The following is a 20669-nucleotide window of genomic DNA, read 5'->3' as shown; positions in this document are numbered from 1 at the left end:
ACTAGCATAGCCAAAACTATTGTTCTTTTCCTTTTTAACTGAGCATAGATACGTTTTCCCATCAATTAGCATAGAGATTTCTCAGTTTACATACCGATTTTTGTACAATGCCAAAACTATGCTGTTGTTTTCCAGGTAATTTGACATTGGGATCTCTCTCAGCATTCAGTACAGTTTTTTAGTAATCAATTAATATTGTCTATTGTTTAGTGATGAAGACATTGGGGGTCTCCTCTCAGTATTCAGTACAGTAATAATATTTTAGTAATAGTAGTGGTAATATTGTCTATTGTGTTCCAGGTAATGATGAAGACCTTGGGGGTCTTCTGTCGGCCAACCTGATCCTGTTGAGGAACAGATTGCTAGACATCCTTCTCAAACTGCTCTTCACCACCAAGGAGAAATGCACCGTCAACGCACAGTACGTCAGTGTGTGTGTGTGTGTGTGTGTGTGTGTGTGTGTGTGTGTGTGTGTGTGTGTGTGTGTGTGTGTGTGTGTGTGTGTGTGTGTGTGTGTGTGTGTGTGTGTGTGTGTGTGTGTGTGTGTGTGTGTGTGTGTAACAGAGCGTCACAGAGTTTTTAAACCCAGAGACAGAGGCATCCCGAGACTTCCGGGAACACTTGCGAAACAGACAAAAACAGACCACACCAGGGTTTGACAAGTGAAGAATTCTCCCATAGTTAATATTCTCCAAATGGAAAGACGTCACCTAGACTGGAGACGACGTCTTCACTAGTTCTAACATGTTATTACGCCAACCTTGTGAAAGTGATAAACTGACACGTTTTCATTTTTTTTTTTTATAAAAAAAATTAAAATTGATATCGAAAGGACTGCCTTTTTGATTTTTTTACGTACGTAGTTCGGCGCGAGATGACTGTTAGACCCGATTTACGTGTTTCTACTCATTAATTTAGCTACGCAAACGTCGCCATGACATCACCTTCAACTGGGATTTCTATTGGAGAAGCAGTTTCTGCCCCTCTTCATACTGTATAGCCTTTGACTGTGTTGTGTGTAGCCTGACTGCTGTCTGTCTCCCCCTACAGGGCATGTGAGGAGTTGGTGCGTACCCTGGGCTTCGACTGTGTTGTGTGTAGCCTGACTGCTCTCTGTCTCCCCCTACAGGGCATGTGAGGAGTTGGTGCGTACCCTGGGCTTTGACTGTGTTGTGTGTAGCCTGACTGCTCTCTGTCTCCCCCTACAGGGCATGTGAGGAGTTGGTGCGTACCCTGGGCTTTGACTGTGTTGTGTGTAATTTGTAAGTCGCTCTGGATAAGAGCGTCTGCTAAATGACTTAAATGTAAATGTAAATGTGTAGCCTGACTGCTCTCTGTCTCCCCCTACAGGGCATGTGAGGAGTTGGTGCGTACCCTGGGCTTTGACTGTGTTGTGTGTAGCCTGACTGCTCTCTGTCTCCCCCTACAGGGCATGTGAGGAGTTGGTGCGTACCCTGGGCTTCGACTGGTTGTTGATGTTCACGGAGGAGCACCTCCACTCCAGCAGTGTGACAGCAGCTCTGTGGATCCTGGTGGTTCTCCTCAGTAACCAGCCCATACTGACCAGGTCTTTGATCCTTTAATAAAAAATACTTATATACACTACCAGTCAAAAGTTGGACACATCAACTAATTCAAAGGGGTTTTCTTTATTTTTACTAGTTTATACATTGTAGAATAATAGTGAAGACATCAAAACTATCGAAATAACACATATGGAGTCATGTAGTAACCAAAAAAAGTGTTAACCAAATGAAAATAGATTTTTAGATTCTTCAAATTAGCCACCATTTGCCTTGATGACAGCTTTGCACACTCTTGGCATTCTCTCAACCAGCTTCATGAGGTAGTCACCTGGAATGCATTTCAATTAACAGGTGTGACTTGTTAAAAGTTAATTTGTGGAATTTCTTTCCTTCTTAATGTGCTTGAGCCAATCAATTGTGTTGTGACAAGGTAGGGGTGGTATATAGAAGATAGCCCTATTTGGTAAAAGACCAAGTCTATATTATGGCAAGAACAGCTCAAATAAGCAAAGAGAAACGACACTCCATCATTACTTTAAGACATGAAGGTCAGTCAATACAGAAAATGTCAAGAACTTTTAAAAGTTTGAAAGTGCAGTCACAAAAACCATCAAGCGCAATGATGAAACTGGCTCTCATGAGGACCGCCACAGGAAAGGAAGACCCAGAGTTACCTCTGCTGCAGAGGATAAGTTCATTGGAGTTCATTAATTACCAGCCACAGAAATTGCAGCACAAATAAATGCTTCACACAGTTCAAGTAACAGACACATCTCAACATCAACTGTTCAGAGGAGACTGAGTGAATAAGGCATTCATGGTCGAATTGAAACCACAACTAAAGGACACCAATAATAATAAGAGACTTGCTTGGGCCAAGACACACGAGCAATGGACATTAGACCGGTGGAAATCTGCCCTTTGGTCTGATGAGTCCAAATGTGAGATTTTTGGTTCCAATTTTTGGTCTTTGTGAGACGCAGAGTAGGTGAACGGGATGATCTCCGCATCTGTGGTTCCCACAGTGAAGCATGGAGGAGGAGGTGTGGGGGTGCTTTGCTGGTGGCCCTCTCAGAGACGTATTTAGATTTCAAGGCACACTTAACCAGCATGCATTCTGCAGCGATACGCCATCCTTTAGTGGGAATATCCTTTGTTTCTCAACAGGAAAATGTCCCAACACAAATGCCAAGAGTGTGCAACGTATGTGGGAACTCCTTCAAGACTGTTGGAAAAGCAGTCCAGGTGAAGCTGGTTGAGAGAATGCCAAGAGTGTGCAACATTGTCATCAAGGCAAAGGGTGGCTACTTTGAAGAATCTGAAATATATTTTGATTACGACATGATTCCATATGTGTTATTTCATATTTTCAAATAAAATCAAAGAAATCTAATTTTGTTTGTCACATGCACCGAATACAACAGGTAGGATAGTCCGACCAAGGGATAGGATGGCGTATACCAGGCGACCTTACAGTGAAATGCTTACTTACAAGCACTTAACCAACCATGCAGATTTAAGAATACACCAAAATTATATATAAATATATCAAATCATTCAGAAGCAACAATAAAATAACAGCAGGGCGGCTATATACAGGGTGTTACGGTACAGAGTCAATGTGAGGAGGCTATATACAGGGTGTTACGGTACAGAGTCAATGTGAGGAGGCTATATACAGGGTGTTACGGTACAGAATCAGTGTGAGGAGGCTATATACAGGGTGTTACGGTACAGAGTCAATGTGAGGAGGCTATATACAGGGTGTTACGGTATAGAATCAATGTGAGGAGGCTATATACAGGGTGTTACGGTACAGAGTCAATGTGAGGAGGCTATATTCAGGGTGTTACGGTACAGAATCAGTGTGAGGAGGCTATATACAGGGTGTTACGGTACAGAATCAGTGTGAGGAGGCTATATACAGGGTGTTACGGTACAGAATCAGTGTGAGGAGGCTATATACAGGGTGTTACGGTACAGAGTCAATGTGGAGGCTATATACAGGGGGTACCGGTACAGAGTCAATGGGAGGAGGCTATATACAGGGTGTTACGGTACAGAGTCAATGTGGAGGCTATATACAGGGTGTTACGGTACAGAGTCAATGTGAGGAGGCTATATACAGGGTGTTACGGTACAGAGTCAATGTGGAGGCTATATACAGGGTGTACCGGTACAGAGTCAATGTGGAGGCTATATACAGGGTGTACCGGTACAGAGTCAATGTGTGGAGGCTATATACAGGGTATTACGGTACAGAGTCAATGTGGAGGCTATATACAGGGTGTTACGGTACAGAGTCAATGTGGAGGCTATATACAGGGTGTTACGGTACAGAGTCAATGTGGAGGCTATATACAGGGTGTTAGGGTACAGAGTCAGTGTGGAGGCTATATACAGGGGGTACTGGTACAGAGTCAATGTGGAGGCTATATACAGGGGGTACAGGTACAGAGTCTGTGTGGAGGCTATATACAGGGGGTACCGGTACAGAGTCAATGTGGAGGCTATATACAGGGTGTTACGGTACAGAATCAATGTGGAGGCTATATACAGGGTGTTACAGAGTCAATGTGGAGACTATATACAGGGGGTACCGGTACAGAGTCAATGTGGAGGCTATATACAGGGGGTACCGGTACAGAGTCAATGTGGAGGCTATATACAGTGACTACCAGTACAGAGTCAATCTGAGGAGGCTATATACAGGGGGTGACGGTACAGAGTCAATATGGAGGCTATATACAGGGGATACCGGTACAGAGTCAATGAGGAGGCTATATACAGGGTGTTACGGTACAGAGTCAATGTGGAGGCTATATACAGAGGGTACCAGTACAGAGTCAATGTGCCGGGGCACCGGTTAGTCGAGGTAATTGAGGTAATATGTACATGTAGGTAGAGGTAAAGTGACTATGCATAGACAATAAACAGAGAGTAGTAGCAGTGTAAAAATGGGGGGTGGGGTGGGTACAGTGCAAATAGTCTGGGAAGCCATTTGATTAGATGTTCAGGAGTCTTATATCTTGGGGGTAGAAGCTGTTTAGAAGCCTCTTGGACCTAGACTTGGTGCCCCGGTACCGCTTGCCGTGCGGTAGCAGAGAGAACACTCTATGACTAGGGTGGCTGGAGTCCTTGGCAATTTTTTGGGCCTTCTTCTGACACTGCCTGGTATAGAGGTCCTGGATGGCAGGAAGCTTGGCCCCAGTGATGTACTGGGCCATTCGCACTACCCTCTGTAGTTCCTTGCGTTCGGAGGCCGAGCAGTTGCCATACCAGGCAGTGATGCAACCCGTCAAGATGCTCTCGATGGTGCAGCTGTAGAACCTTTTGAGGATCTGTGGACCTATGCCAAATCTTTTCAGTCTCCTGAATAGGTGTTGTCGTGCCCTCTTCATGACTGCCGTGGTGTGTTTGGACCATGATAATTTGTTGGTGATGTGAACACCAAGGAACTTGAAGCTCGTGCCTGGCCGTGTGGTCATGAGTGAACAGGGAGTACAGGAGGGGACTGAGCACGCACCCCTGAGGAGCCCCTGTGTTGAGGATCAGCGTGGCGAATGTGTTGTTACCTACACTTACCACCTGGGGGCGGCCCGTCAGGAAGTCCAAGATCCAGTTGCAGAGGGAGGTGTTTAGTCCCAGAGTCCTTGGCTTAGTGATAATGTCTTCACTATTATTCTACAATGTAGGAAATAGTTTAAAAAAATAAAGAAAAACCCTTGAATGAGTAGGTGTGTCCAAACTTTTGACTCGTACTGTATTTAGATTTAATATTAACAACGATCTGTCAAAAACATTACATTTCACATTGTCAGGAATTCCCCTGATCATCCACATCATGATTTTCCATTTATTTGACATGCCCAGGTTCAAAGAGGGACTGACCGGAGGCGAATGGCTGGACCACACTGACTCTGTCCTCACCAACAAGATCGGCACCGTGATGGGTGAGTAGAGTGACGTGTGTGTGTGTGTGTGTGTGTGTGTGTGTGTGTGTGTGTGTGTGTGTGTGTGTGTGTGTGTGTGTGTGTGTGTGTGTGTGTGTGTGTGTGTGTGTGTGTGTGTGTGTGTGTGTGTGTGTGTTGGATTTTGTGTAGGTGAGTCAATGTATGGATACAAGTTTTAAAAACCCAACATAATATAACTGTTTACTGTGCAGGATATAGAATGTACCATAATATAGATATAGAATGTACCATAATATTATATAGATATAGAATGTACCCTAATATAGATATAGAATGTACCATAATATAGATATAGAATGTACCATAATATTATATAGATATAGAATGTACCATAATATTATATGATATAGTATGTACCATAATATTATATAGATATAGAATGTACCATAATATTATATAGATATAGAATGTACCATAATATTATATAGATATATAATGTACCATAATATTATATAGATATAGTATGTACCATAATATTATATATAAAGATAGAATGTACCATAATATTATATAGATATAGAATGTACCATAATATTATATAGATATAGAATGTACCATAATATTATATAGATATAGAATGTACCATAATATTATATAGATATAGTATGTACCATAATATTATATAGATATAGAATGTACCATAATATTATATAGATATAGTATGTACCATAATATTATATATAAAGATAGAATGTACCATAATATTATATAGATATAGAATGTACCCTAATATTATATAGATATAGAATGTACCATAATATTATATAGGTATAGAATGTACCATAATATAGATGTAGAATGTACCATAATATTATATAGATATATAATGTACCATAATGTTATATAGAATGTACCATAATATAGATATAGAATGTACCATAATATTATATAGAATGTACCAAAATATAGATATAGAATGCACCATAATATTATATGATATAGAATGTACCATAATATTATATAGATATAGAATGTACCATAATATTATATAGATATAGAATAGAATAGAACTGTTTACTGTGCAGGATATAGAATACCATAATAGAATAGAACTGTTTACTGTGCAGGATATAGAATGTGCCATAATAGAATAGAACTGTTTACTGTGCAGGATATAGAATGTAACATAATAGAATAGAACTGTTTACTGTGCAGGATATAGAATGTAACATAATAGAACTGTTTACTGTGCAGGATATAGAATGTGCCATAATAGAATAGAACTGTTTACTGTGCATAATATAATAGAATAGAACTGTTTACTGTGCAGGATATAGAATGTAACATAATGGAATAGAACTGTTTACTGTGCAGGATATAGAATGTGCCATAATAGAATAGAACTGTTTACTGTGCAGGATATAGAATGTACCATAATAGAATAGAACTGTTTACTGTGCAGGATATAGAATGTGCCATAATAGAATAGAACTGTTTACTGTGCAGGATATAGAATGTAACATAATAGAATAGAACTGTTTACTGTGCAGGATATAGAATGTAACATAATAGAATAGAACTGTTTACTGTGCAGGATATAGAATGTAACATAATAGAATAGAACGGTTTACTGTGCAGGATATAGAATGTAACATAATGGAATAGAACTGTTTACTGTGCAGGATATAGAATGTGCCATAATAGAATAGAACTGTTTACTGTGCAGGATACAGAATGTGCCATAATAGAATAGAACTGTTTACAGGATATAGAATGTGCCATAATATAATATAACTGTTTACTGTGCAGGATACAGAATGTGCCATAATAGAATAGAACTGTTTTTAGAATGTGCCATAATAGAATATAACTGTTTACTGTGCAGGATACAGAATGTGCCATAATAGAATAGAACTGTTTACAGGATATAGAATGTGCCATAATAGAATATAACTGTTTACTGTGCAGGATATAGAATGTGCCATAATAGAATAGAACTGTTTACAGGATTTAGAATGTGCCATAATAGAATATAACTGTTTACTGTGCAGGATATAGAATGTGCCATAATAGAATATAACTGTTTACTGTGCAGGATATAGAATGTGCCATAATAGAATAGAACTGTTTACAGGATATAGAATGTGCCATAATAGAATATAACTGTTTACTGTGCAGGATATAGAATGTGCCATAATAGAATAGAACTGTTTACTGTGCAGGATACAGAATGTGCCATAATAGAATAGAACTGTTTACAGGATATAGAATGTGCCATAATAGAATATAACTGTTTACTGTGCAGGATATAGAATGTGCCATAATAGAATAGAACTGTTTACAGGATATAGAATGTGCCATAATAGAATATAACTGTTTACTGTGCAGGATATAGAATGTGCCATAATAGAATAGAACTGTTTACAGGATATAGAATGTGCCATAATAGAATAGAACTGTTTACTGTGCAGGATATAGAATGTGCCATAATAGAATAGAACTGTTTACTGTGCAGGATATAGAATGTGCCATAATAGAATAGAACTGTTTACAGAATATAGAATGTGACATGCTGCCCCTCACCCTTGCCTATCCGTCATTACCTTGGGATGAGGATGGCTTTTCATGCTTCTTTGTTTGTTTATAATGTCTATCTTGAAACAGGTCTCTCTTCCAAAATAGATTTTATCTCAATGAAACTAACCTGTGTAACTAAAGGTAAAACTCTGAATAGAATAGAATACTTTAATATCCCATAGTGCACTTCAATATTCCGTCTGCTCTGCAACAAAGTACAGGCATAGAATGTGAGCATACCCACATGTGCTTCGACCCAGCTTGCATAGAAAGGGAAAAGTACAGGCATAGTTAGCACACATCAATGGGGGTTTCCTAACTGTTAGCTAGTTGTAGTCTATTGTAAGAATAGGGATGTGATTCTTCCTGCTTTTCTGACATTTATCCTCTATTCAAATAACTGGCCTATCCCCTATCTAAAATCCAAATGTATTACATTTTTCCCCCTGATGTTTTCCTGATCACAACCCTGATTCGCAGTTTCCCCAACCTCCTCTTCCTGTCCTCTCTCCTCCTCAGGCTTCAACGTGGGCCGCAGCGCCGGCGGTCGCTCCACGCTACGGGAGATCAACCGAGACGCCTGCCACTTCCCAGGTTTCCCTGTTCTGCAGACGCTGCTGCCGAAACACACCAACGTCCCCGAGCTCTACTTCCTGCTGATGGCCCTGTTCCTGCAACAACCCGTCACAGAGCTGCCAGACAGCCTCCAGGTACATGTTAGTACACAAAACTTTTTATCATTACTTCTTACTAAAAACCTCTTTTCCATACTGTACTAGCTAGTGTTTGCTCTAGTTAAAACCTCTTTTCCATACTGTACTAGCTAGTGTTTGCTCTAGTTAAAACCTCTTTTCCATACTGTACTAGCTAGTGTTTGCTCTAGTTAAAACCTCTTTTCCATACTGTACTAGCTAGTGTTTGCTCTAGTTAAAACCTCTTTTCCATACTGTACTAGCTAGTGTTTGCTCTAGTTAAAACCTCTTTTCCATACTGTACTAGCTAGTGTTTGCTCTAGTTAAAACCTCTTTTCCATACTGTACTAGCTAGTGTTTGCTCTAGTTAAAACCTCTTTTCCATACTGTACTAGCTAGTGTTTGCTCTAGTTAAAACCTCTTTTTACTGTACTAGCTAGTGTTTGCTCTAGTTAAAACCTCTTTTCCATACTGTACTAGCTAGTGTTTGCTCTAGTTAAAACCTCTTTTCCATACTGTACTAGCTAGTGTTTGCTCTAGTTAAAACCCATTTTCCATACTGTACTAGCTAGTGTTTTTAGTTAAAACCTCTTTTCCATACTGTACTAGCTAGTGTTTGCTCTAGTTAAAACCTCTTTTCCATACTGTACTAGCTAGTGTTTGCTCTAGTTAAAACCTCTTTTCCATACTGTACTAGCTGGTGTTTGCTCTAGTTAAAACCTCTTTTCCATACTGTACTAGCTGGTGTTTGCTCTAGTTAAAACCTCTTTTCCATACTGTACTAGCTAGTGTTTGCTCTAGTTAAAACCTCTTTTCCATACTGTACTAGCTAGTGTTTGCTCTAGTTAAAACCTCTTTTCCATACTGTACTAGCTGGTGTTTGCTCTAGTTAAAACCTCTTTTCCATACTGTACTAGCTGGTGTTTGCTCTAGTTAAAACCTCTTTTCCATACTGTACTAGCTAGTGTTTGCTCTAGTTAAAACCTCTTTTCCATACTGTACTAGCTAGTGTTTGCTCTAGTTAAAACCTCTTTTCCATACTGTACTAGCTAGTGTTTGCTCTAGTTAAAACCTCTTTTCCATACTGTACTAGCTAGTGTTTGCTCTAGTTAACCTCTTTTCCATACTGTACTAGCTAGTGTTTGCTCTAGTTAAAACCTCTTTTCCATACTGTACTAGCTAGTGTTTCCCATAGATTTGTTTCGAGGTTACTGTGTCCATGTTAGTAAACAAACCTTTTTCGTTCTTATCTATCATTTTATCGTAAAACCTAATTTATGTCGTACTATCTAGCCAGTGTTTCCCCTAGTTAGTTTATTTCCAGGTGGGGCACCTCAGGCAGCTCTGCCCAAAATTAACAATCTATGATCTCATTAGTTACTTAGTACAATTATATCAATACCTTTGACAGTCATTTAGCCGTATAGTATTAGTCTAATATTATAATATATAGTACAATATAATATTAGTCCCTCTTTGTGGCACCTTACCACACAACTGAACAGTAGTCCAGGTGTGACAAACTAGGGCCTGTAGGACCTGCCTTGTTGATAGTGTTGTTAAGAAGGTAGAAACTAGGGCCTGTAGGACCTGCCTTGTTGATAGTGTTGTTAAGAAGGTAGAAACTAGGGCCTGTAGGACCTGCCTTGTTGATAGTGTTGTTAAGAAGGTAGAAACGAGGGCCTGTAGGACCTGCCTTGTTGGTAGTGCTGTTAAGAAGGTAGAAACTAGGGCCTGTAGGACCTGCCTTGTTGATAGTGCTGTTAAGAAGGTAGAAACTAGGGCCTGTAGGACCTGCCTTGTTGGTAGTGCTGTTAAGAAGGTAGAAACTAGGGCCTGTAGGACCTGCCTTGTTGATAGTGTTGTTAAGAAGGTAGAAACTAGAGCCTGTAGGACCTGCCTTGTTGATAGTGTTGTTAAGAAGGTAGAAACGAGGGCCTGTAGGACCTGCCTTGTTGGTAGTGCTGTTAAGAAGGTAGAAACTAGGGCCTGTAGGACCTGCCTTGTTGATAGTGCTGTTAAGAAGGTAGAAACTAGGGCCTGTAGGACCTGCCTTGTTGGTAGTGCTGTTAAGAAGGTAGAAACTAGGGCCTGTAGGACCTGCCTTGTTGATAGTGTTGTTAAGAAGGTAGAAACTAGAGCCTGTAGGACCTGCCTTGTTGATAGTGTTGTTAAGAAGGTAGAGCATCGCTTTATTATAGACAGACTTCTCCCCATCTTAGCTACTACTGCATCAATATGGTTTGACCATGACAGTTTACAAGTTTAGTCACCTCAACCTGCTCAATTTTCACATTATTTATTAAAATATTTAGTTGAGGCTTAGGGTTTAGTGAATGATTTGTCCCAAATACCATGCTTTTAGTTTTTGAAATATTTAGAACTAACTTATTCCTTGCCACCCATTCTGAAACTAACTGCGGATATTTAAGTGTTGCAGTCATTTCAGTCGCTGTAGTGGCTGACGTGTATAGTGTTGAGTCATCCACCTACATAGACACACTGGCTTTACTCAAAGCCAGTGGCATGTCATTAGTAAGGGTTTAAAAAAAGTGAGGGGCCTAGACAGCTACCCTGGGGAATTCCTGATTCTACCTGGATTATGTTGGAGAGGCTTCCATTAAAGAACACCCTCTGTGTTCTGTTAGACAGGTAACTCTTTATCCACAATATAGCAAGGGGTGTAAAGCCATAACACATATGTTTTTCCAGCAGCAGACTATGGTCGATAATGTCAAAAGCCACATTGAAGTCTAGAAAAACATCCCCCACAATATTTTTATCATCAGCTTCTCTCAGCCAGTCATCAGTCATTTGTGTAAGTGCTGTGCTTGTTGAATGTCCAATTAGTTTACTTTGAAATAGCATTTTATCTTGTCAAATAAATGCAGACCCTAATGTGTGGATTTCACAAGATCCAGAGCATCCCATGTCGTGTGTAGCTTATGCCTGCCCATAACATAACCCCACCGCCACCATGGTGCACATTGTTCACAACATTGATATCAGCAAACCGCGCACCCACACAACGCCATACAACGCTGTCTGCCATCTGCCCGGATCACACTTCTCCAGCATGCCAGGGGCCATCGAAGGTGAGCATTAGCACGCAGATGAGCTTCCCTGGGAAGGTTTTGTGACAGTTTTTACCGAAATTCTTCAGTTGTGCAAACCCACAGTTTCATCAGCTTGTCTGGGTGGTTCGTCTCAGGCCGCAGGTGATTAAGCCAGATGTGGAGGTCTTGGGCTTGTTGGTTACACATGGTATGCGGTTGTGAGGCAGATTGGATGTACTGCCAAATTGTCTAAAACGATGTTGGAGGCGGCTTATGATAGAGAAATTAACATTAAATTATCTGGCAACAGCTGGTCGATATTTCTGCAGTCAGCATGCCAATTGCGCTCTGTGGCATTGAGACATCTGTGGCATTTTAGAGTGGCCTTTTATTGTCCCCAACACAAGGTGCACCTGTGTAATGTTATCTATGGCGTTGTGTTGATGGAGGACTGTGGTAACACTGATGATGATTCTGGAGGACTGTGGGACAAAGGTCAAAGGCTTTATTAGGCCACACTCTACCTCGTTGTCTTCCAATTTAAACCAATCAACCAACACAACACTACAGAATAAGAAGACAAATTATGACAACTTGAAACGTCTCTCCACAAGCTATCCTTGATCGGCAGATTATCAGAAAATTAAATTAATTTATCATGTCATTCTGCCCGGGCAGAAACTCTCATTCATATAGCATGTTTCTTTTTAACATTTTCATAGGGCTCATCCAAGCCAATCTATTATTAGCTCAATAAATTATCTATTTAGCCGACACAAAAAAAAAAAAACATTTCAAATATAACATCCATTAAATCAATGGATGGTACCATACAGTGACCCGTTATTAATCCATTCAAAACTCTGGGATTTCTATGGTCATTTGTCTAGATCTGAGATCTCTGCCGACCTGCAACACTTGAGGCCCCCTGTCACTCTGATGGAACTACAATAATCCATCCATCCATTTATTGGAACCTCCAGAGTTCTTTCTATCCTTTATACAAACCATGATCAGCGGGGTTTATTGGAACCTCCAGAGTTCTTTCTATCCTTTATACAAACCATGATCAGCAGGGTTTATTGGAACCTCCAGAGTTCTTTCTATCCTTTATACAAACCATGATCAGCGGGGTTTATTGGAACCTCCAGAGTTCTTTCTATCCTTTATACAAACCATGATCAGCGGGGTTTATTGGAACCTCCAGAGTTCTTTCTATCCTTATGGACAATTTATTTTTACATCAACTGATTCTAGACATGATTCAATAGAGACGTGAACACTATCATTCATTTAATATTGAGAAAAAAAAGATACGGACCAGAATGTGAGAATTATCCCCCAATTATCGATTTTGAACGCTGATATCAAATTCGTATGCGAAGATTCTCCCCTCGTCTTCTTCAACGTTCTTGTTACTTATTAGTCACAGACTGGTTATTTATCAAAACCAGACTTGCAACGGATAACATCCTCAGTCTGCTCCATATAACCGATGGGTCCATGAATACTGACTCACCGTCGGCCATATTGCCATCGGACGTAGAAAAAGCCATTGATCGCTTAGAGCGGCAATATTTATGTTCTACGCTGTATGGACATTGGGGAACAATTCATATCCCTGGTTTAAGAGCTTTATGCCATTCCTTATGCCATGGTACAACCTGGCAAAATATGCTCATGCCAATTTACCATAGGCAGTCTAATGCTTGTTGTTCTCCCTGGAACCTCCTGCATTTAACATTTACATTTAAGTCATTTAGCAGACGCTCTTATCCAGAGCGACTTACAAATTGGTGCATTCACCTTATGACATCCAGTGGAACAGCCACTTTACAATAGTGCATCTAAATCTTTTAAGGGGGGTGAGAAGGATTACTTATCCTATCCTAGGTATTCCTGCGCAGGCTGTCTGCCTAATCACAACATCATGAGCTTGCCTAGGTGATATTAAATAAATAAATGAGCCCATTTTACTGTACTTGGCACAGACCACCACATATCTCTGTATGCAGACTGATGTACTGCTCTAGTCGTTACCTTCTCAGTCTTTTTTTTGTTTAGAACTACAGCTGTGTATCTGGATATAAAATCAACACAGGACAAAATCCGCTCTATTGTCCCTGAACGAGAGCCGCCCCCTCAACATCCCCTAGTGGTTAGAGCGTTGGACTAGTAACCGGAAGGTTGAGAGTTCAAACCCCCGAGCTGACAAGGTACAAATCTGTCGTTCTGCCCCTGAACAGGCCCACTGTTCCCAGGCCGTCATTGAAAATAAGAATGTGTTCTGAACTGACTTGCCTGGTTAAATAAAGGTAAAATATAAATAAAATAAAAAAGAGTACACCATTTCTGCTGCCTGGGAATATAAATCTCTCCTTTTTGCAATCCATAGTCTAAAAACAAGTTCAAACCCATCTTAAGAAGCATAGACTGTGATGTGGAAAGATGAGGAGCAAGTACCTCAACTTTATTCCAGTCTCAATAATTAAAATGAATATGTTGCCAAGAATCAACTTTTATATATTATATTATATTTTATATATATTTTATAGTTCAATGGTGCCTCTTTCACCACCAGGCCACGTTCTTTACTTGCTAAATAGGAAACGCCCTTCTATTACATTTTCTACACTTCAAATCTATTTTGGGGTTTTCCTCTTGGTTAAATACTGAAACAGCTGTGTCCTGGAGGAAAAGCGAGATCCCCTCACAGACTCCAAGACATAATCTTTGGCGCCCCCTGGAGGAAAAACGACTTCCCTCTCATAGACTACAGGACATAATCTTTGGCGCCCCCTGGAGGAAAAACGACTTCCCTCTCATAGACTACAGGACATAATCTTTGGCACCCCCTGGAGGAAAAACGAGTTCCCAGTCACAGACTCCAAGACAAAATTAGTGTCACACTCAAACACTGCAAACTCTAATTCGGCCCTATCACCTCACAATTTATCTCAGTCTGATGCCTGGTTGGTAAACAAACCAATCTCACCATCCTCACCTTCCTTTAGTTCACAACCACGCTGTCCACCTAGGTGTCCACCTTATTATCAACTAGTAAATGTAGTATGGGTTACTAATATGACTGGGGTTATGCTTTTGGCTGCTGGACAATAAGATAATATTGATTTGAAAACCAATGGTGTATGGTCGTATTTTGCCAAGGGTTGGCTAGGCTAAGCTAGGGTTGGCTAGGCTAAGCTAGGGTTGGCTAGGCTAAGCTAGGGTTGGCTAGGCTAAGCTAGGGTTGGCTAGGCTAGGGTTGCCTAGGGTTGGCTAGGGTTGGCTAGGCTAGGGTTGGCTAGGGTTAGGTTAGCTAGGCTAGGGTTGGCTAAACTAGGGTTGGCTAAGCTAGGGTAGGTTAGGGTTGGCTAAGCTTAGGTTAGCTAGGCTATGGTTGGCTAGACTAGGGTTGGCTAAGCTAGGGTTGGCTAGGCTAAGCTAGGGTTGGCTAGGCTAAGCTAGGGTTGGCTAGGCTAAGCTAGGGTTGGCTAGGCTAGGGTTGGCTAGGCTAGGGTTGGCTAGGGTTAGGTTAGACCAGGGTTGGCTATGCTAGGGTTGGTTAGGCTAGGGTTGGCTAGGCTATGGTTGGTTAGGCTAGGGTTGGCTAGGCTAGGCTATGGTTGGTTAGGCTAGGGTTGGCTAAGCTATGGTTGGTTAGGCTAGGGTTGGCTTGGCTAGGGTTGGCTAGGCTAGGGTTGGCTAGGCTAGGGTAGGCTAGGGTTGGCTAAGCTTAGGTTAGCTAGGCTAGGGTTGGCTAGACTAGGGTTGGCTAGACTAGGGTTGGCTAAGCTAGGGTTGGCTAAGCTAGGGTTGGCTAAGCTAGGGTTGGCTAGACTAGGGTTGGCTAAGCTAGGGTTGGCTAGACTAGGGTTGGCTAGGCTAGGGTTGGCTAGGCTAGGGTTGGCTAGGCTAGGGTTGGCTAGGCTAGGGTTGGCTAGGCTAGGGTTGGCTAAGCTTAGGTTAGCTAGGCTAGGGTTGGCTAAGCTAGGGTTGATTAGGCTAGGGTTGATTAGGGTTGGCTAGGCTAGGGTTGGCTAGGCTAGGGTTGGCTAAGCTATGGTTGGTTAGGCTAGGGTTGGCTAGGCTATGGTTGGTTAGGCTAGGGTTGGCTAGGCTACTTTGAAACAAGTTTAGAAATGCTTCATAAAAATGTATACAACGTCCACGCTTTAATCAGTTATGTTTATAGTTAAATCATTTCAAAATGCTCAACACCTCTTCTCAGATTCAAGGTGGGTAGGGTGAACAACAAGCACTGTCTGGTCATGTGATCATTTGGACATGAGGCTTTAGCCAATCACATACACTTTGACATTTAGGATTTTATTTATTGATGTACATGAAAAATAGATTAGAATATTATTCAAATGGGGTCTTTCTGGTCCAATTCTGATTGGAGTAATTGTTTGATATTGTGATATGTGTGATTTAAAAAAATAATAAAAAAATAAAAAAACTTTATATAACTTTATAAAAAAAATGTATATTCTTCTTGTCTCGGACAAGAGGACAGCGTGAATGTGTAACCCTGCTGAGTGTTACCCCAGCCTCTGTGTTCTGTGTTTTGTGTTAGTTTGACCTGGACTCTATCTGGACCTTTATCTTTGGGGTCCCTGCTTCCAGCGCCACCATAGTGGGATCCATCCACAGTGTCTGCACCGAGGCTGGCTTCCTGTTACTGGGGATGCTGAGGAGCATGCTCAACCTGGTGAGAGGAGGAGCGAGGGAAGGATAGAGGAGAGGAGGAGTGGAGGGAGGAGAGGAAGAGCGAGGGAAGGATAGAGGAGATGAGGAGCATGTTCAACCTGGTGAGAGGAGGAGAGGAGAGGAAGAGCGAGGGAAGGATAGAGGAGATGGGGAGAGGAGGGAGGAGAGGAGAGGAAGAGCGAGGGAAGGATAGAGGAGATGAGGAGTGGAGGGAGGAGAGGAGGAGAGAGAAAGGAGGACAACCCAATTATTTTTCCATGTAGACGAGCTACTAGATTCACTTCTACAACCAGATGATGTTCTGTCTATGGACAGAGAAAGATACGGGATAGTTCTGTCTATGGACAGAGAAAGATATGAGATAGTTCTGTCTATGGACAGAGAAAGATATGAGATAGTTCTGTCTATGGACAGAGAAAGATACGGGATAGTTCTGTCTATGGACAGAGAAAGATATGAGATAGTTCTGTCTATGGACAGAGAAAGATACGGGATAGTTCTGTCTATGGACAGAGAAAGATATGAGATAGTTCTGTCTATGGACAGAGAAAGATACGGGATAGTTCTGTCTATGGATAGAGAAAGATACGGGATAGTTCTGTCTATGGATAAGGAAATATATGGGATAGTTATGTCTATGGACAGAGAAAGATATGGGATAGTTCTGTCTATGGACAGAGAAAGTTCACCCTAAATAACATGTTGGTTTCCTTATCCTGTTAGCAGTCTTTTTAAGGAGAGGCAGCAATCCATCCATGGTTGAGTTTACCTAGCTTGCTGTCACCAAATGTCATATAGCTCCTCGATCTTCTTCTACCATCAAATGACGTTGTGCTTTTCTTCGTCCTCTTAGCCGTGGCAGTCTGAGGAAGAGGGGTCGTGGCTGAGGGAGTACCCGGTGACTCTGATGCAGTTCTTCAGGTACCTGTATCTAATAATAAAATATTTAAAATAATCAATATCATAAATAATAGTCATAATATATATATATATATATAACACCTACTCATTCAAGGGTTTTTCTTTATTTTTTACTATATTCTACATATATCTATATATCACTAATGAGTCATTTATTATTACAGGTACCTGTATCACAACGTCCCAGACCTGGCCCCAATGTGGCACAGCCCAGAGTTCCTGTGTGTCCTGGCTGCCTCAGTCTTCCCCTTCAACATCAGGCCCTACTCTGAGATGGTGAGAGGCTCAACTGTATCCAAATGTAGAATGTTTTTTTCCCCTGTGTGTGTTCTCTGAGCTCCATCTAATCCTCTCCTCTCCTCTCCCTCCTCTCCTCTCCTCTCCTCTCCCCTCCTCTCCTCTCCTCTCCTCTCCCTCCTCTCCTCTCCTCTCCTCTCCTCTCCCTCCTCTCCTCTCCTCTCCCTCTCCCTCTCCCCTCCCTCCCCCCTCTCCCTCCCTCCCCTCCCTCCCCCCTCCCTCCCTCCCCCTCCCCTCCCTCCCTCCCTCCCTCCCTCCCTCCCTCCCTCCCTCCTCTCCCCCTATCTACCTCTCCTCCCTCTCTCCCTCCCTCTCCTCCCCTCTCTCCCTCTCCTCCCTCTCTCCTCTCCCTTTCCCTCCCTCCCTCCCTCTCCTCTCATCCCTTCTCTCCCTCTCTCCTCTCTCCCTCTCCTCCCCTCTCTGCCTGTCTCTCCTCTCTCCCTTCATCTCCTCTCTCAGGTGAGTGACCTGGATGACGAAGCAGGGTCACCAACGGAAGAATTCAAGGCCTTCACCGCCGACACGGGCATGAACCGTAGCCAATCAGAATACTGCAACGTGGGTTCGAAGACCTACCTGACCAATCATCCGGCCAAGAAGTATGTGTTTGACTTCATGAAGGTGCTGATCATGGACAACCTGTGTCTGACTCCGGCCAACAAACAGACGTCCACCATAGACCTACTGTTAGAGGTGAGACAAATCAATCAAATTTATGTATATATCCCTTTGTATATCAGCTGATGTCACAAAGTGCTGTACAGAAACCCAGCCTAAAACCCCAAACAGCAAGCAATGCAGGTGTAGAAGCACGGTGGCTAGGAAAAACTCCCTAGAAAGGCCAAAACCTAGGAAGAAACCTAGAGAGGAACCAGGCTATGTGGGGTGGCCAGTCCTCTTCTGGCTGTGCCGGGTGGAGATTATAACAGAACATGCTATGAGCAGTTACTGCCTTTTTTTGCTTGGTAGGGCAGTACTGTTTACCTTTTTGTTGGTGACACTTTGATATCTTGATAATATGCAGCTGTTTAAACGTCAAATCCTCAGATGAAACGATAACAAAACGCCCTCCTCGCCTGTTTTGGTAAAAAAGATTAGGTTTTGGCCTCATAGTACCAAAGTGCTATCATAGTACCAAAGTTCTATCCTAGTACCAAAGTGCTATCCTAGTACCAAAGTGCTATCCTAGTACCAAAGTGCTATCCTAGTACCAAAGTTCTATCATAGTACCAAAGTGCTATCATAGTACCAAAGTGCTATCCTAGTACCAAAGTGCTATCATAGTACCAAAGTGCTATCCTAGTACCAAAGTGCTATCCTAGTACCAAAGTGCTATCCTAGTACCAAAGTGCTATCCTAGTACCAAAGTGCTATCCTAGTACCAAAGTTATATCCTAGTACCAAAGTGCTATCCTAGTACCAAAGTGCTATCCTAGTACCAAAGTGCTATCCTAGTACCAAAGTGCTATCCTAGTACCAAAGTGCTATCCTAGTACCAAAGTGCTATCCTAGTACCAAAGTGCTATCCTAGTACCAAAGTGCTATCCTAGTACCAAAGTGCTATCCTAGTACCAAAGTGCTATCCTAGTACCAAAGTGCTATCCTAGTACCAAAGTGCTATCCTAGTACCAAAGTGCTATCCTAGTACCAAAGTGCTATCCTAGTACCAGATTGCTACCAAAGTGCTATCATAGTACCAAAGTGCTATCATAGTACCAAAGTGCTATCATAGTACCAAAGTGCTGACAGCAACCGGTGGGATTTAATTGCTATTTGTTGATCATCTAGATTAAGGGTTGCAAAAATCCGGGAACGCTCCCAAAGGAATTTCTGGAAAAACGGGGGAATTTTGGTTTAAGTTTCTAGATTTTTGCAACCCTTAATCTAGCTATTGTGTCAGGAAAGTGGAAATCTGCAGTTCAAATCAAATGTATTTATAAAGCCCTTCGTACATCAGCTGATATCTCAAAGTGCTGTACAGAAACCCAGCCTAAAACCCCAAACAGCAAACAATGCAGGTGTAGAAGCACAGTGGCAAGGAAAAACTCCCTAGAAAGGTAGTTGATACATACATACATTTTTGGGATTATAAATTAATGATATGTTGATTCTTGAGGAATATATAAATGTCTCATGAGTTTAGATCAACTGTTGCTCTCCATGAGAACCCAAAATATCAGCTTGTTTTTCTCCAATGTTTAAACACTGTCAATGTAAACAAACACGGTATATCCTCATAACATGGTTACAACTATCATGTTGATATCATGGATGGTCAGTCCTGTATATCCTAATAACATGGTTTCAACTATCATGTTGATATCATGGTGGTCAGTCCTGTATATCCTCATAACATGGTTACAACTATCATGTTGATATCATGGATGGTCAGTCCTGTATATCCTCATAACATGGTTACAACTATCATGTTGATATCATGGTGGTCAGTCCTGTATATCCTCATAACATGGTTACAACTATCATGTTGATATCATGGATGGTCAGTCCTGTATATCCTCATAACATGGTTACAACTATCATGTTGATATCATGGATGGTCAGTCCTGTATATCCTCATAACATGGTTACAACTATCATGTTGATATCATGGATGGTCAGTCCTGTATATCCTCATAACATGGTTACAACTATCATGTTGATATTATGGATGGTCAGTCCTGTATATCCTCATAACATGGTTATAACTATCATGTTGATATCATGGATGGTCAGTCCTGTATATCCTCATAACATGGTTACAACTATCATGTTGATATCATGGTGGTCAGTCCTGTATATCCTCATAACATGGTTATAACTATCATGTTGATATCATGGATGGTCAGTCCTGTATATCCTCATAACATGGTTACAACTATCATGTTGATATCATGGATGGTCAGTCCTGTATATCCTCATAACATGGTTACAACTATCATGTTGATATCATGGATGGTCAGTCCTGTATATCCT

The 20669-nt window shown here is 41.5% G+C and overlaps 1 protein-coding gene and 2 long non-coding RNA genes across 6 annotated transcripts in view; 1 reads left to right on the top strand and 2 right to left on the bottom strand.

The window, feature by feature from the left end:
* The window catches only part of wdfy3 (WD repeat and FYVE domain containing 3), a 238341-nt gene that overhangs the window by 143447 nt on the left and 74225 nt on the right, over positions 1-20669 (top strand). The window contains exons 32-39 of the mRNA XM_052479726.1: positions 301-421; positions 1430-1567; positions 5400-5479; positions 8537-8733; positions 16345-16479; positions 17332-17399; positions 17564-17675; positions 18156-18389. Of these exons, the coding sequence (XP_052335686.1) occupies positions 301-421; positions 1430-1567; positions 5400-5479; positions 8537-8733; positions 16345-16479; positions 17332-17399; positions 17564-17675; positions 18156-18389 (1085 nt within the window). The remainder of the gene's footprint in view (positions 1-300; positions 422-1429; positions 1568-5399; positions 5480-8536; positions 8734-16344; positions 16480-17331; positions 17400-17563; positions 17676-18155; positions 18390-20669) is intronic.
* On the bottom strand, positions 8780-12989 carry LOC127911838 (uncharacterized). Of its 4 annotated transcripts, XR_008079611.1 has the most exons (6): positions 9824-12989; positions 9650-9781; positions 9474-9561; positions 9298-9385; positions 9169-9212; positions 8780-9127 (listed from the first exon to the last, which is right to left on the bottom strand). It is a non-coding gene; the product is annotated as an uncharacterized LOC127911838 (long non-coding RNA). The 4 variants fall into 4 exon arrangements; XR_008079608.1 differs by lacking the exon at positions 9169-9212; XR_008079609.1 differs by lacking the exons at positions 9169-9212; positions 9298-9385.
* Positions 16443-17680, bottom strand: LOC127911839 (uncharacterized). The gene is made up of 3 exons (XR_008079612.1): positions 17568-17680; positions 17248-17403; positions 16443-16576 (listed from the first exon to the last, which is right to left on the bottom strand). It is a non-coding gene; the product is annotated as an uncharacterized LOC127911839 (long non-coding RNA).

This window comes from Oncorhynchus keta, chromosome 25, assembly GCF_023373465.1.
Source record: "Oncorhynchus keta strain PuntledgeMale-10-30-2019 chromosome 25, Oket_V2, whole genome shotgun sequence".
Taxonomy (NCBI): domain Eukaryota; kingdom Metazoa; phylum Chordata; class Actinopteri; order Salmoniformes; family Salmonidae; genus Oncorhynchus; species Oncorhynchus keta.
Note: the sequence above shows the minus strand (reverse complement) of the source record. Positions and strands in the feature narration are given on the sequence as shown.